The sequence below is a fragment of the Gymnoscopelus braueri genome (genome assembly GCF_963280865.1).
Source record: "Gymnoscopelus braueri genome assembly, chromosome: 24".
NCBI classification, from domain to species: domain Eukaryota; kingdom Metazoa; phylum Chordata; class Actinopteri; order Myctophiformes; family Myctophidae; genus Gymnoscopelus; species Gymnoscopelus braueri.
This window is the reverse complement of record NC_137626.1, coordinates 33,869,100-33,885,347: the sequence shown is the minus strand read 5'-3', so window position 1 is coordinate 33,885,347 and position 16,248 is coordinate 33,869,100. Positions and strand designations below refer to the sequence as shown.

Below are 16,248 nucleotides of genomic sequence, written 5' to 3'. Positions count from 1 at the left end.
GAGGTGTTTGGAAACCCAACGTGAAGGTGTTAATCAATCCCCAGTGACCCTGCTAATCTGTCATCTTTCCAATCGAGAACACAGACACAGAACACGGAATAAATATCAATCGAAACGAATATGTACCCAACGAAAAGAACCATGAGGATTTCGTAAAATAGCAAAAAAAATAAATAAAAATAAATAAATAGAGAAAGAGGACAGTACCGTTGCATAAACATGAATACAAAAAAACAAACAAAAAACAAACAATAGCGGTCAGTGGATGTACAAGACATGAGAGTGAGCCCAATGCAGGGCCAGAGCAAGGTGTGTGGGTGTGTGTGTGTGTGTGTGTGTGTGTGTGTTTATGTGCATGTGTGTGTGTTTGTGGATTTGTGATACGTGCCCACCCCCCCCCACCCTCCACCCCCTCAATCCAGGAGATGCGAGCCCCCCCAGGCGTCCGCGCACACACACACACTACTCCAGGTCATCCACGTCCTCCGTCACTTCGGTGCCCGTCTGTTCAGTGGTCACACCTGCAAGACAAAGCAAAACACATATTTTAGGTTAACCCATTCAAACCGGGAACGCATCCGTGTAACCACTTTATCCATCATTTATACTTTGGCTATTCAAAAATAGTGCCGCGCTATTGACTTGTAGATCTGCTATTTATGAAAAATCCTTAACATTTGTGCAAATATTTGAATATATAAATATTTATTTTAAAGGGAAGATTTTTGGCTCGAATCTTTGCTTCTGGTGGTCCCTGGAACAAAATATTTTACAAATGTTCCCTTTAAAAAAATATATATTCAAAGATTTGCACGATTAAAAAAAAATATTAGTGAGCTTGTATATCTGCGATTTTTGAATAGCCAAAGAAATCTAAATGACAGATGCGTCCCCGTATTGAATGGGTTAAAAACCCACGAGGACGCACGCCTTGGAGAATCAGAATCGTTTAGAGGACATGGATCGTCAACGTTTTTTCAGACCAAGGACCCCTTAGCTGAGAGAGAGATGAAGCAGGGACCCCCCCTACTATAATGTATACATAAAAGTGTGTTAAAGATTAAAACATTTAATCGATTTCATAGATGGCTTTGTTGACTATCATCAGCGTTGTGTAAATCAACGTTTTGTTTATTTCAGACATTTTACCACTTAAAGTTAAACCCTCAGTACTAAGTAAACTTGACATATGGCTCACAACGCCTCCGCGAGGCGTTGTGAGCTTGTAGGTCTGCTATTTTCAGCATATCTACAAAAAAAAAAGTTCCTATTACACAAAGATTTGACGGCCCCTCTGTAGTAACTCTGAGGACCCCTTAGGGGTCCCGGACCCCCTGTTGACGACCCCTAGTTAAGAGCATGGATCTTCAACAAGGGGGTCCTACAGAGCTACTACAGAGGGGCCGCCAAATCTTTGTGTGATTCTTTTTTTTACATTAACCACTTGAACCCTAACATCCCTATTCTGCAGGGAACATTCGCAGAAAATAGCCGATCTACAAAATTGTAGATCAAGAGGTTTGGTGTAGAGGGGAAAACTGCAGATCAAGTACTACAAAATCAACACATCAATAGAAAAGATAAACATGAATTTACACAAGACTGATGAAGGTGTTGCCAAAAAAACATCTATGAAGCCATCTATGAAACACTTGAAACTGTAAAACAATTGTATACAATTTGTATCGGGGGTCCCTGCTTCATCTCTCTCTCTCAGCTAAGGGGTCCTTGGCCTGAAAATGTTTGAAGACCCCTGGTTTAGAAAATCGGAATCTTCTAACTGCGTGAATCAACAATGTATGCTTCTGAATTTCTTTGTTTTTCTGACAGTTAGTCATTGAAAACCAATGCCATGTGTCTACGCTGCTGAAAAGGAAAAGATAAGGAGCATTGTAATTCAATTGCGTTCAGCTGTTATTAGGCAGACATGCATGTCTTTTTCGTCCTACCGATTCTACTCTGTATTCAGACTCCGATAATAAAAAAAGTTAAAAACACGTGTAGGACGACTCTTTTTCCACATGGAAAGTTGATCAGGAATCAATAAGCCAATATTGGCTAATGGCACTGGTATCAATTCCATCCCCACTCAAAAAGGGCAGCGGTGACCGCTCCGCTTCCGAACAACACCCGATATGCTTACGGCCTCTCTTGTATTATTGTTTTTACAATCTCTCAAGACATCTATCAGCAACACTGCACTAAACATGTAGTGTTGTTGTTAGTAGGAATAAACACAGAAGCACCCGGGAAGAAGCGGACTATGAAAGGGGAGAAGCCATACAAAGTTCCTGTTTCTACACAAAAAAGAGGCATGAACCGAATGAGTTCCCAATGGGCCAGCGATTAGCAGCCACATTCTACCACAATTTTAACCTTATTTTTCTCTGAACTCATTGACTGCCAATGTCATTCCTCTCCAAGGCTCACACCGCCAATGACGAGATTCTCGTCATGTGTGTTTTCAGTGGTTTTACGATAGAGGGCGCTCTTCCGCAGCCTGTGAATGGTCCCAGGAAAAGTGTTGAAAAATGTTCTCTGCTTTCTGTTGTTTTTGGTGAAAACAAGCCACATTCAACTGTCCATAACTATGGAATGGATTATCCCGACCCCCCTATGTCCTTTGAGGCAATCGCCGGGTGGATCGCTGTGAAAAATGATATTCTATTTCTATTCTATTTTCAAACGTTAGTAAAAAACACTCAAAATCGCTGGCAAGAGCAGCTATAGACAATGTTTTAACTCAGTGGCTAGCCAGCCGGTTAAAGAGTTAATGTCTATTGGTTGCGAAAGTGGTCATAATTATGAGTGGGCCACTAACGCTTTCAAGGTTTTCACTGATCCAGAAAAGGTTAAATATATACGTATATATGATTCTATGAGTCCTACTTGAGGCGTCGTCATCATTGGGTGACTTATTCTCATCCTCGATGTAGCCAAAGCTCAGCAGCTTGGACATGCTGACTGGAGGAGCCTTCTTGTCATAGGACCTTCACCAAAGGAAACAAACACATAATCAGTTACACTCTAAACAAGCAAGTGTTCACACGGCGGCCATTTTGCCTCTCTATTCATAATCGTCCTAACTGCAAAATGGCCGCCGTGTGCGCAACAGTCTACAGTTCTTCATTTAACAGTGATTCGGAACAAATGATGAGGTTTTACAGATATACTTTGATAAATCGTCTGTCATGATGCAGTTCTGACATTATATAAATGCTTTAAAAATAAATTGGTCTGGAGGGGCCACAGCCTAGCAGTGAAGCACTAGTTTTTAAGAACGAGAGCATTGTGTGACTATAGCGCGTCTGCTCCGACCTGCTGACGTCCCGTCAGATTAGTTCCGCATGTCTTGTTGACATCTCTCTTCCATCGAATTTATTGATCGATATTCAAGGACACCATGACAGACAGATGGGTATCGTCAATCAATCAATACAACCACTCTTCCGTCAATACATTCGATGGAAGAGACGTCAACAAGACGTGCAGAATGCGGAATTTATCAGCACATCAGAGTAGTTACACAAAGCTCCCCTTCTTATAAAACTATCAAAAACATTACCAACTTAGTGTGGAAATGTACAGTATATTTCTAGTTTATCGGAAATATAAATTATACATACGCATATATATATATATACATACACATGTGTGTGTGTGTGTGTGTGTGTGTGTGTGTGTGTGTGTGTGCGTGCGTGCGTGCGGTGCTGTCAAACTATATAAGCCAATTTAGGTCAAATTGCAAAGGCTTACAATGGAGATCATTCCCACGAGAAGGGGACACATTTGCCGGTCTGATCTATAATCTATGCCGATATACAAATAAAGTTGTTATATTCAGCACTAAATCATTTGTATTTTGGGGGATATGATGCATCCGTTCACAGAACCATGTTGGCCGGGCATAGAGTAACAAAGTAGAATACAAAAATCAAAGAAATATTTGCATTATTCCAAAAACCACTACTTGCTCAGTGCCAGCACACACAAAACAGCTTACGCCCCGGTACCATGCTCACATTCATGCAAGCACACACTGTAATTACAGTACTTGTCAGGACAGAAACATTTAGGATGGCTATTTTTTCGTTATGAATGTCATTTTTACTCCTAAACCTAAATCTAAACCTAATCCCTAAATGCCTAATCCCCCCAACCTGAATCTTTTCATAATTGTAACCTTAGAAAAGCTTTTATCTATGGAAGAAAAAAAAATGAAGTTGGGTCAAGAAATTTTTTTCCCCACAAGGTCCATTTCTCAAGATCCACTATACTTGGGGTACATGTGGGTACATCTTGGAGCCCTCATGAATTGGGGTTGAAACCTCATATGTCCAAAACAGTTACTTTTCAGGATTAAAATGAAAAAACAGCAGATCGACAAGCTCAAAACGTGTCGCTTTGCGCCGCGTTTCGAGCTTGTGGATCTGCTACTTTTGATACTTTTGTGTGACGCTGTAGTATGATCAAGTAGGGCGTTAATTTACGAAAAACACACAAAGTTAAAATATGGAGTTAAGAGGTTTCTGCCCGACAGCTACGATATAGTAATAACTGGTGTACACACACACACACACACACACACCATTCATGTGAGCGGCAGGCAGTGGGCTAATGGGCATATGGACAAATCAACTAACAGACTAACAGCACACATACTTACGTCCTTTTGTACTTGTTGAGCTCAGCTATGGTCAGAGAGTCAATCTGACTGGCAATACTGTCAGGAGACAACACCTGCGGGCCACAACATGACATTCATGAGCTTACAGCGAGCCACTGTCCTCTGCTGCCATGTGCCTCAATGAAGGATTCTTTAAAGGATAGCAAAATGCCTTTCTTTTCCTATCAATTACTCACCCCATGAAGCCTTGAATTCATGGAGTTTTTTTTTTTTTTTTTTTCTCATTCGTAGTCCAATATTCCAATATTTAATTAACCCATTAAGGCCTGAGGCGATTCTTAAAAATGTTTTCTAAATCCTAACAGTTTTTTGAAAAAAAAATCTGTATATCTGCTATTTTTGAATAGCCAAAGAAATCTAAAGTGACACAGATACGTTCCAGGCCTTAATGGGTTAATAGAATTAATAGGAGGCCATGGCAAAACTATATAAACAATTATTTATAAACTCCAGAACAACTCAGTGTTAATCCAGTGTGGACTACGACTGTCCAGGTAAAGTGAATGTCTTAAATATAGTATTGCCCTTGTTAAGGTTGGTCTCCCATTTACCTCAATTCATCAAATATTTGAATGTTTGATCAGGAATGTGACAAAAACAAATCTGTGTGAATTAAAGGCTTCATGGGGTGATTAATTGGTAGGGAAAAAGATGCATTTTGCGGTTTAACTATCCCTGTAATGCGCTGGTTCTCAAAGTGGGGTCTGGGGACCCCAGAGATCCTTGAGGGGGCTCCAGGGGGTCCTCAGCCAAATTCGTTGCATCGAAATAAGTTTCACTGAGTTTAACCCTCCATTGTATACTTCCGCTATTCTAAAATAGCTGATCTACAAGTTCAGAACATGTCGTGAGTGAGCTTGTAGATAAGCTATTCTTTTTAACATCTTATGTTTTATCTTATGAGAGTGTAAAAATAGGTCTATATTTCAATATCAATCATCACTAATGAGTGTTCAGTAACAGCGTTCTTCCCCGTCTCTCCAGCTCTTTAGTAAACAGAAAACACATTTTCAGATCGGGATACCAATTTTCTCCAATCAGGAGAGAGAATTCATACACATCAGGATAAACAAAAACAAAAATGGAAATGATGAAACAAAACAATGAAAATGAATGAAATGGAAGCTGACAAAATCATCTTTGTTGATGGCTGGCTCTATGTATGAAACCATTGTAAGTGATGAATGGCTCCTACAAATCCTACCCAGCCCCTTTGACTTTGGGGAACATTTGCCAAAAATAAGCCGATCTACGAGCTCACAACGCGTTGTGAGCTTGTAGATCTGATTATTTTGGGCAAAGAGATTTGGTGTAGAGGGAACATGGGAACTCATGTTTAGTTTACTAAGTATAGAGGGGTTAAAGTGGTTAAATGGTTGCAACAAGAAGCCATACAGTACATGGTAGCACACTTTGTGCATTCATGCACATGAACGAGCACAGTGGAATATGGAGAAAACAATGAAATAAACATCGGACAATTATGGGCAGTCCCACTGAACAGTGTGAGACTTGAAGATGAGTCAGGAAAGGCTTAAATGGTCCTATCAAACATAGGATAGAACCTGATTAGAGCATTTTAAATCAGTGCAATATTTGTGTTTCTGTTCATAATATGAAATATTTTCTATGAGAAACCAACAAGTATAATCTTGTGATTTGCAAGTTTTCTTAGATGTTATCAGGACGATATAATGGCAGCTATACTGCAAGACAGTGTGCCAGGCCAATGCTTGCCATGAAATGCATCATGGGAAATGTAGGCCGAAACCGACAGAAAGTTGTGTCAATATGAAATGTAAATAGTGCCGTTTCTATAGAGACCATTATAACCATACCCATAACCATGATGATTTAACTGAATAACAGGAACACAAACTGTGTAGCACTGTAGTTAGAGACACCAACATGTTTTTGAGTGTTTTAACTTAAAGACACACAAAAAACACATCAAATAAAAATAAATGATGCTCAGACGATGGATTGAACTCAGGTGATGGATGGAGAAAAAGAAAAAACGGATGACGGGAATATATCAAAAAAATATATAAAAATAATGCATTAAAAAGGTGAATAGATGGTAAAATGATTTAAAAAAACGAACTTATGAAAAACAAAATCGACACAATGTCGACGTGATGGAAGCTGCGATTTAAGCCCAATTCATATGTCGTCGCACGGCGGTGTCTCGCGCCGAGAATGTGCTATTGGCTATTCTCTAGTGGTGGAAAAAGTACTCAAATGTATTACTTAAGTAAAAGTATCAATACTGCAATGTAGAAGTACTCTGTTACAAGTAAAAGTTAGATCTACAATTTTCAAATACCCTAGGTATAAAATATACTAAAGTGGTTAATGTATGTTTTAGAAACACCTAAAGGTTTTACTTAAAGCAGGAGTTCACCCAAAAAATGACTTATTTTCTATCAATTGCACACCCTATGAAGCCTTGAATCCATGGATTCTTTTTTGTTTTTGTCGCATTCTTAAGCTAATAATTTGATTCCCGTCTCCTACCGGTTAATGTATCCGGTAGGAGACACAAAGTATATTATTTGTGTCTCCTACCGGAAATACACACGGTCATCAAATTATTGTCTTAGGAATGCCACAAAAACTAAAATAAATTCATGAAATCAAGGCTTCATGGGGTGTGCAATTGATAGAAAATAAGTAATTATTTGGGTGAACTCCTCCTTTAAGTACAGTATTTGAGTAAATGTAGTAAATGACGCTTTCGGCACGTGACACCATCGCGGGGACAGAGCATCGATTGGGCTTTAGGGTCCACTGTTCACCTGATCGGTTTCAATCCAGGCCGAACCGTTATCGGTGCCGAACGGCGCAGCGAGAGGCAGAGCCCTGGCCGCTGCCTTTGCGTGGCCGTTGGGGGACGTCACTTTCATTCCGCTGCGGGGTAACAAGAGCACGGTCACACAGGGGCGAGAGACTGACCTCCGTCAACATGGTGGCCCCTTTTCTGGGGCATGTCATTATTACAGGCGAAGATTTCCAAAAGTAGCTCAAATAGCCGATCTACGAGCTCAAAAAAGCGCTGGCGCTTTGAGAGCTTGTAGATCGGCTGTTTTTGCCAGACACTGTTGTACAAGGCATAAAATATTGATAATTCTTTTTATTAAATAAAAATGTTGTCATGTTGATTTGTTTAGTAAAAAAAAAAAGGGAAAAAAAGTTTATCCGCCCCAAAAAACGTGCCAGTCAATTAATTTAAACAATTAATTTAAAAAAAGAGTAAGACATAGAATAATCGCTAATAAATAAATAAGTCTACTTGTATTACTATACTTTTGAATTTGAGGAATAGACATTTGTGAGGACAATTTTCCTGGTCTTCACAAGGCGCTTCATAATTATAATTTGGTTGGGGTTAGGATTAGTCATTTAGAAGTTGCTATGTCCTCACAAGTATACTGTGTGTGTGTGTGTGTGTGTGTGTGTGTGTGTGTGTGTGTGGGGTAGCGGTAGCTTGACACAGTGGAGATATTCCTCTCCTCGCCCAAGGAGTTGCCAACACCTCTTGTTTGTTTGATTGGTTCAGGCTAGTCTCATTAAGACAGGCGACGCTACATATCAGGACATTTTCACGCCCGATTTTGTCACCAGTTGGGCAGGCTGTCAGGAATCGGTGACACCCACACACACACGTCGTTATAATAACCAGAACAGTGTACAACCCATCTCTCCATCCATCAAGCTCAATGAAATCACAGAAGTTAATTAACCAATTATTACATTCATTATTATACTTTTACGATTAATATTATAAAATGTAATATTATATATTATATTGTCACTGTTGGGTGGAAACCTTGGATGTCCAAAACCATTACTTTCCAGGAAATGGAAGAAAATAACTAGCGTTACAGTGTACTTAGTCACAAGCACAATATTCATAAAACCACACTGAATCTTTCACTTTAAAGATTTTTTTTGAAAAAAAGTGAAAAAAGCAGATCTACAAGTTCGCAATGTGTCGCAATGTGACACTTTGTGAGGTTGTAGAGATGTTTTCCCCGCTACTTCTGCACGACTCTCTTATACGACAAAGTAGGGCTTTAATTTACACACACAAAAACACATTAAAGAGTTGAAATATGGAGATACAAGGTTACTGCCCGATAGCAACGATATAATAGCATGTAATGGCTTATATGACAACCATAAGAACAATGAGCAGTGAAGACATTAAGAAAATTACAAAATCCTTTTCACCAAACAAGAGCATCATTTCCAATAATCGTGGTAAACCACTTTATACCTGGGGTCACTATTCTTTGGTATGTCATTATAGGTGAACATTTTCAAATATTTTCAAAAATAGCAGATCTACACTGACACACACGCACTGTTGCGAGCTTGTCGATCGGCTATTTTTGACACAATCATAATTTTTGCCGTGATTGGTTTATGTATTAACCCATTAAGACCGGGAACGCATCTGTCATTTTTAGATTTGCGCTAAAAAGCATTATTTTACACTTTGGCTATTCAAAAATAGCAGATATACAAGCTCACAGTGTCGCGCTATGAGCTTGTAGATCTGCTATTTTAGATTTATTTTTTTTATGTGTTGTGTGCAAATGTTTGAATATATATTATTTTAAAGCGAATTTTCTTTTACTCAAATCTTTGCTTCTGGGGGTCCCTGGAACATAATATTTTGAGATGGGGTTCGGCGGCCAAATACATTAAATGTTGAGTGGTCCTAGCATGAAAAAGTTTGAGCACCACTGATACAGCAACAATAGTTTTTGAGAAAACTTTAGAAGACATTTGTAGAATCGGCCTCAGGTCTTAATGGGTTAAAAAGAAAACGAAATAACAGTGCTTTTCTATTATTCGATTAATCAAAAAAAAAATTAATGAATATCCGCTAAGAAAGCAGGGTTTCTGCCAGACCAATTTTGCCCCGGCGGGCCGCCGAGGCTAAGATTTCCAGTGCCGAGGCAGCGAGGCTAGACCAAAGGGCTGTTGTGTTTTCGTCACACACACACACACACGTCCAGTGCACACTCACAGGAGGAGGGTGCTGCGTGCACCAGGGCTTTAGATTGTTTTAACCACATGTGACGATATATAATCTACAATATATCGTAACATTTTGCATCCATCTACAGTGTAGATAGACGACAAATTATAGGAAAATTAGTGTTTGACTTCCGGTTGGTGGACAAAACAAAATAAGAGCGCTTTGTCAAGTTATGGGAAAGTAAGTGTTTGACTTCTGGTCGGTGGAATTTAAAATAAGAGAACAGTTGACCTTTAATATGCTGTTGCCTGTTTTTGAAGAATGAGTTTTCACTATTGCTACAAAAATATAAACAAGTGTGAACCAAATATAGTATAGGCTTCAGTAGATGGAGTCCATCTACTGTATCAGTGGTTCTCAAACCTTTTCATGTTATGGACCCCCAAATGAATATGTATTTGGCCATGAACTCCCATCAGAAAATATTTAGTACCAACTGACCCCCATAAAAGATTAGTTTTTTGTGTTTCATTAATTTCAAGATAAAAACAATTAAGAAAAATAGCTGATCAACACGCTCACAACGTTTTGCAGTGTGATGCGTTGTGAGCTTGTATATCTGCTATTTTATAATAGACAATGTACTGGGTTAAAGTACCGTAAATTTCGGACTATAAGCCGCGACTTTTTTCCCCATTTTTCGACCCTGCGGCTTATATAACGGTGCGGCTTATCTATGGATTTTTACAGCTAACGGCCACTAGGGGACCTCCTAAATCTATGGATTTTACACCCGCGGCTTATAGTCCAGTGCGGCTTATATATGTGCAAATCATTCAATTTAGCTGCTGCGGCTTATATTCAGGTGCGGCTTATAGTGCGAAAATTACGGGTAGTTAAAATGGTTTTGATTCCAAACACGATGTTGAATAAATGTGAAGAACGACAGCATAATGTTTTCCATCATCACACCAACTTGTTAATATTTTCAGGGAGAAAATAAGAATTAATTAATTAATCAATTAATAAAAAATGTATCTCTCACCCTGGCCTCCCCCCTAGGCTAACCTTTTTCCTGCGGGAAACCCTGCCCCTGGAAAGGAATAAGAAAATAAATGATAGTTGCAGTCCTCATCTAGATTGGACCCCTCATCTGTTGGGTTCAGGCCACCAAACCATTCTGGATGGTGGTAGGTTCTCTTACCTCTTGAATTCAGGCCCACCAAACCATTCTGGATGGTTGCAGGGTTTCTCACCTGTTGGATTCAGGCCCCACCAAACCGTTCTGGACGGTGGTAGGTTCTCTTACCTCTTGGATTCAGGCCCACCAAACCATTCTGGGGGGTTGTAGGGTTTCTTACCTCTTGGATTCAGGCCCACCAAACCATTCTGGGGGGTTGTAGGGTTTCTTGGATGTATCGTTGTCCACCGCATCGTTCACTGCCTCATGGCACAGCAGGCCTACGGTGGCAAAACATTGGCACACAAATGAGCCAAGAAAAATGCACTCTTCACACTAACCACATCAACTCTAGCATCTTCTTTGGCCAACTTGGGGAGAAAATAGCTGGTGTAGAAGCTTGCGGCGATGTGTGAATATTGTATTTTTTTTATATGAAAAAAAATCACATTGATATTCCAAATGCATGTTTTTTATTCCAAATGCATGTTTTTTATTTGCAAAACTGAAACATTAATCCTAGTTTTTCTTCTTCTCCTTCTTTCTTAAACAAAACAGTCTAAGGATTTCTAATATGATTCAATTTACATTGCGATGGGAGGATGGCCTAGTTGACGGTCCGAGAACCAAAAACAGGTTGCAGGTTTGATCCCCAGGTAGTCACTGTTACACATGTCCTGTAAATGCCCTTAACCCATTAAGACCTGTGAAGTCTATACGTTGTTATACCTTTCAACCCGTGAAAGCAGCTGCGTCATTTTAGTTTTTGCAATAGATATAGTCACGTCATGATTATTTTTTTTAATTACATTTTTCGAAATACAAAACGTTTTTCAGAAAAACTAGGTTAGGATTTAGAAGGCGTTTTTAGCAGTGTTGATTTTGTCGACTAAAACTATGATGAAAAATGTTTGTCGACTACTTTTTTTCACTTACGAAAACGAAATAAAAACGAAATAAAAACTAAGCTATGATGACTAAAAATGTTGACAATTTCGTCAACAAATAAAAATTAGACTAAAATGTTAGTGAGGGACTAGTGGAGAAGAGATCCAGTACAACTAAAAGGCAAGTCATTTTATGTTTGGTTGAGCTCAGCTGTTGGGCTCTGAAAATAGCCGATCTACAAGCTCACAACGCATCTTGCTGCGAGCGTTGTAAGCTTGTAGATCTGCTATTTTCAGCATGCAACCAAGTGTAAAATCAGCCATTACGACGCCATCAAGGCACCGCCAAAATACATTTTGGTCGACTAAATCAACTGTAGATTTAGTCGACTATAATCTTATGATATTTAGTCGACTAAAGCTAGACTAACAGTAAAACATTTCAGATGACTAAAGTATGACTAAAACTAAATGGAATTTGATTCAAAAGACTATGACTAAAACCGAATCAAAATTTGCTGTCAAAATCAAAACTATTTTTTTAGGATTGGTACCTTTCTGTCCTCCTGCTTTGGCGAGCTTGACGTATTCGGAGTCCGAATCGAAGATGCCGACGCGCCGTCCGCCGGTGGCTTTAACGGGGGCTTTGTCGTCGGCGCTCTGGGAGAGCCCCGGAATCTGGGACGTCGGCCCGACAACTCCGTTGGACGGAGCCACAGCCTTAACTCCTGTAATGAAAGGCGGATTAAATAAGGATTGGCTGGTGACTTGGCAAGATGTGCCCGCTTGGAAGTAAATCATTGCTGTCGGGCAGAAACCTCTTATCTCCATAATTTAACTTTTTGTGTTTTTTTTCGTAAATTAACGCCCTACTTGATCATACTACAGTGTCACACAAAAGCATCAAAACTTCAAAAAGCAGCAGATCCGCAAGCTCGAAAGTTTCGAGCTCGCAGATTAGCTACTTTTACTATTTTAGAATTTGAATCCTGAAAAAGTCAGTTTTGGACATATGAGGTTTCCACCCGACGAAATAGAGCTGCTATCCTCAGCAACAGCCTCCCGGAGCCAAGAGCTCACAATCATTACCTTCTACAGTAAGTGTGCCATCTCATCTGTCCAGATGGATATCTGTATGTCTAAGCAACATGTCTAAGCAAGTACCAGCCCCACTACTGCATAGTCTAGGGATTCGAATCCACCGTGGCGCATTCCGGCTTTGTATATTCAACGTTATTCTTGGCCTTTCTCCAGGGCGGCCCCATTGCCCCTTTCTGCCGCTTCCTTCAATATCTGTTCACTTACCTACCGCCCTAGTCGGCTGCAGGTGTAATGCAGGTGATCAGCAGTGTTGCCAGATATTGCCAGAGAAACAAGCGGCCAGGTCTATGACCAAAAGAAGCAAGCATTTGAAAATAGCAGATCTACAAGCTCACAATGTGTCACATCGCGACACATTGTGAGCTTGTAGATCTGCTATTTTCAAAAAATATTGCGAAAAAGGTTTTTAAAAATTTGGAAAAAATGAAACATTTTAACAACACAAATCTTGTATGGGGGTCCCTGGCACAACATATGTTCAGATGACAGTCCAGACAAATAGGAATAGAAATAGGAAGCAAGCCCAAATAAGCAACTACACTTTATAGACTCGCTTACCCCAAATTCGCTTATTATAAGCACACATGGCAAACACTGGTAAACAGAAACCACTCGATATGGGGGCTCCCCACACCCCCTACTCCCTTATTCGTGGCCAGGAAAACGGTGAATATGAACACTTAATGTCGTGTTCGTGGGAAGTGATCTTTAAAGTTACACTTTATTTAAGCTGCATAACTTAAATGAACCCAAACAGCATATCTCTTCACCTCTACAGAACCACTTGGAGGGCACAAAATGTAACTCAGCGTTACGTTAAATGTTGAATTAATACATTGATGGGCACTCAACTGACGGGCAGACTTACCACCAGGCTTGGTTCTTCGGTGGTTTGGCACGGCATTGGGACTCATTTCGGCATTCATTTCGGCGCTCATTTCAGCACTCATTTCGGCACTTTATTGAGATGTAAAACAAAGAGACAACAACAATGACTGAAGGCTTGTGAGAAGACCAGCTGCCAGATTTTCTTCACGAGTATTAATCAAATAATCGAGAAGAGTTTTGATTCTTTTTATATATTTATTTTTCAGATAATATAAATGAATAGACTTGATTTCTTGTTTAATAATCTACTAAATCATTTAGTCTGATTCAGCACTAAAGCTATTTTAAACTTCATCAGATTGGCATGATCCTGTCATTTACCATCACGACCCAAAAATGTATTGATCAGAATGACATCATCACATTAATTACCAGGCACGACCACCAGTGGTGGAAAAAGTACTCAAATGTTTTACTTAAGTAAAAGTATCAATACTGAAATGTAGAAGTACTCTGTTACAAGTAAAAGTCAGAATTCAAAATGTACTTGAGCAAAAGTACAAAAGTATTGGTATCAAAATGTACTTAAAGTGCCAAAAGTAAAAGTACTAAAATGTTTGAAAATAGCAGATCTACAAGCTTGTAGATTGGCCATTTTCAAATAGCCTAGGTATAAAATAGGGCTAAAGTGGTTAATCTATGTTTTATAATGTAATCATTTATATCTACAAAGTAACTAGTAACTGAAGTTTTCAAATAATTGTAGTGGAGTAGAAGTACAATATTTGCCTCTGAGATGTAGTGGAGTAGAAGTTAAAGTATAGACAATTGGAAGTACCTCAAAATTGTACTTAAGTACAGTACTTGAGTAAATGTACTTAGTTACTTTACACCACTGATTACCAGGCACGACCACGACCATAATCATGCATTGATTGATCGGGGGGGGGATCATGACATAATCACGTTATAATATATTATCATGTCTGAATTATGTTACGAATTACTGTTATGACGTTATTAAATCTTGTATTAATTCAGTGGTTCTCTCAACGTCCAGCCCCTCCCCTAAGGATCCAAATGGACACTTAAAGGGGTCTGCAACTGAGAGTGTACAAAAAGGGAACATTTGGTTCCATTTGCACACTCTCAGGGCTAAATAAGCAGAGGATTTGACCAGTGGAGACTGTGGTTCCAGTAGAGTTAAGTTCAGTGATTCTCAAGCTTTTTTTTATTTCAAGGACCCCCAGTTTGATACTAGCCTTGGATCAAGACTATAATGGATGCATTTGATCGATTTTTACATTTGTATATCATAGATACCAAAGTAGAAGTCAGACTTGATCAAATACATATGATAGTCTTGATCCAAGGCTAGTTTGACACCATATTTTAATCTCTGGGACCCCTAATCTACACAGCAAAAATCCTCCTGTGTCCATTTAACTCTGAGAGGGGTACAAATGGAACAAAATGGGACCCTTGCTTTTGTCAATAAACACATTTGGATCCATTTGCACCCACACAGACCCATAAGGGGGTCCATTTGGGACCCCCTGGTGGTCCCCACAGCCAACATTAAGAAACAGTGGCATTTAAACAAAGCAACTAAAATGCTAAATGCGTTAGCATGCTAAAGCCACAGCCAGGGCTAACCCCCACGACAAGGCTTGTCGTGTGGAAGAAGCTACAAAGATGCTAACATGAGGCTAGCTTTTTTTTTTCCGGCTTTAAATGCGTTCGTGCACGTCGCTTAGGATGAAATAATTTGTCTTACGTGTTGGTTTGGTTTGTAAAGTGTTAAAACTGCGTTAGTTTCGCCGTTTGTTTGGATGGAAGGATGGAGGGATGCTGCTGGGCCGCCGGCTGTCTTCCTCTCTCTCTCTCTAGTGTCTGCTCTCTGATGCTGACCATAGAGTTATCTTATATCTAGAGAGCGGACGGCCCCCGCTCCCACCCATTCATTTCAATGAAAGTTGCTCACAAGCGCGCGACGCAAACAGATACACGCCCTTCTTCCGGGATTGGCTCCAACGGGGGAGCCAATGGAGCAGGCGCACTGGCGTTTCGGACGGTTGAAGCCTGCGCAGTGGAATTATAAATGATGATGATCTTGCAATACCAGATTTGGCCACCAGGCTTCGGTAGCTTGCAATATTCCTCCGTGGTTCTGGGGGCATGGTGGTGCTGATGCTGCTGCTGCTGCTGCTGCTGGAAGAGCACACTTCCGGTCTGTCTTTCTGTGCAACGCTGTGTCACTTCCGGTTCAGAGGAGGGTGGGGGGGGGGCTTTCAGTGGTGGAAAGTAACTAAATACATTTACTCAACTACTGTACTTAAGTACACTTTTGCAGATTTTTTTTACTTTACTGGAGTATTTCCAATTTTCGATACTTTTACTTCTACTCCGCTAAAATATTGTACTTTTACTCCACTACAATTATTTGAAAACTTTAGTTACTAGTTAATTACTTTGTAGATTTTTATTATTATTACAAAACATACACAAACCACTTCAGCCCTATATATTGGCCATTTGAAACTATCCGATACAAGCTCACAATGCGTCCGATGCC

General features: G+C 39.8%; 1 protein-coding gene across 1 annotated transcript; it reads right to left on the bottom strand.

The window, feature by feature from the left end:
• Positions 1–398: 398 nt before the first annotated feature.
• On the bottom strand, positions 399–15,571 carry cUnh7orf57 (chromosome Un C7orf57 homolog). The gene is made up of 8 exons (XM_080421893.1): positions 15,451–15,571; positions 13,714–13,802; positions 12,299–12,472; positions 11,039–11,138; positions 7,486–7,597; positions 4,667–4,740; positions 2,890–2,990; positions 399–521 (listed from the first exon to the last, which is right to left on the bottom strand). Exons 2-8 carry the CDS (start codon positions 13,793–13,795, stop codon positions 463–465), a joined length of 702 nt encoding a protein of 233 aa, XP_080278019.1. The 5' UTR covers positions 13,796–13,802; positions 15,451–15,571; the 3' UTR covers positions 399–462.
• Positions 15,572–16,248: the final 677 nt, after the last annotated feature.

What these genes read in the sequence shown, in the direction of transcription:
- cUnh7orf57 (XM_080421893.1), bottom strand. Translation starts at nt 13,795, where the DNA reads ATGAGTGCTGAAATGAGCGCCGAAATGAATGCCGAAATGAGTCCCAAT. An exon ending in CAAAGCAGGAGGACAGAAAG is followed by an intron (nt 11,139 to 12,298) that starts GTACCAATCCTA and finishes TTGCCACCGTAG; the next exon opens with GCCTGCTGTGCCATGAGGCA. An exon ending in CTCAACAAGTACAAAAGGAC is followed by an intron (nt 2,991 to 4,666) that starts GTAAGTATGTGT and finishes CCTTTGGTGAAG; the next exon opens with GTCCTATGACAAGAAGGCTC.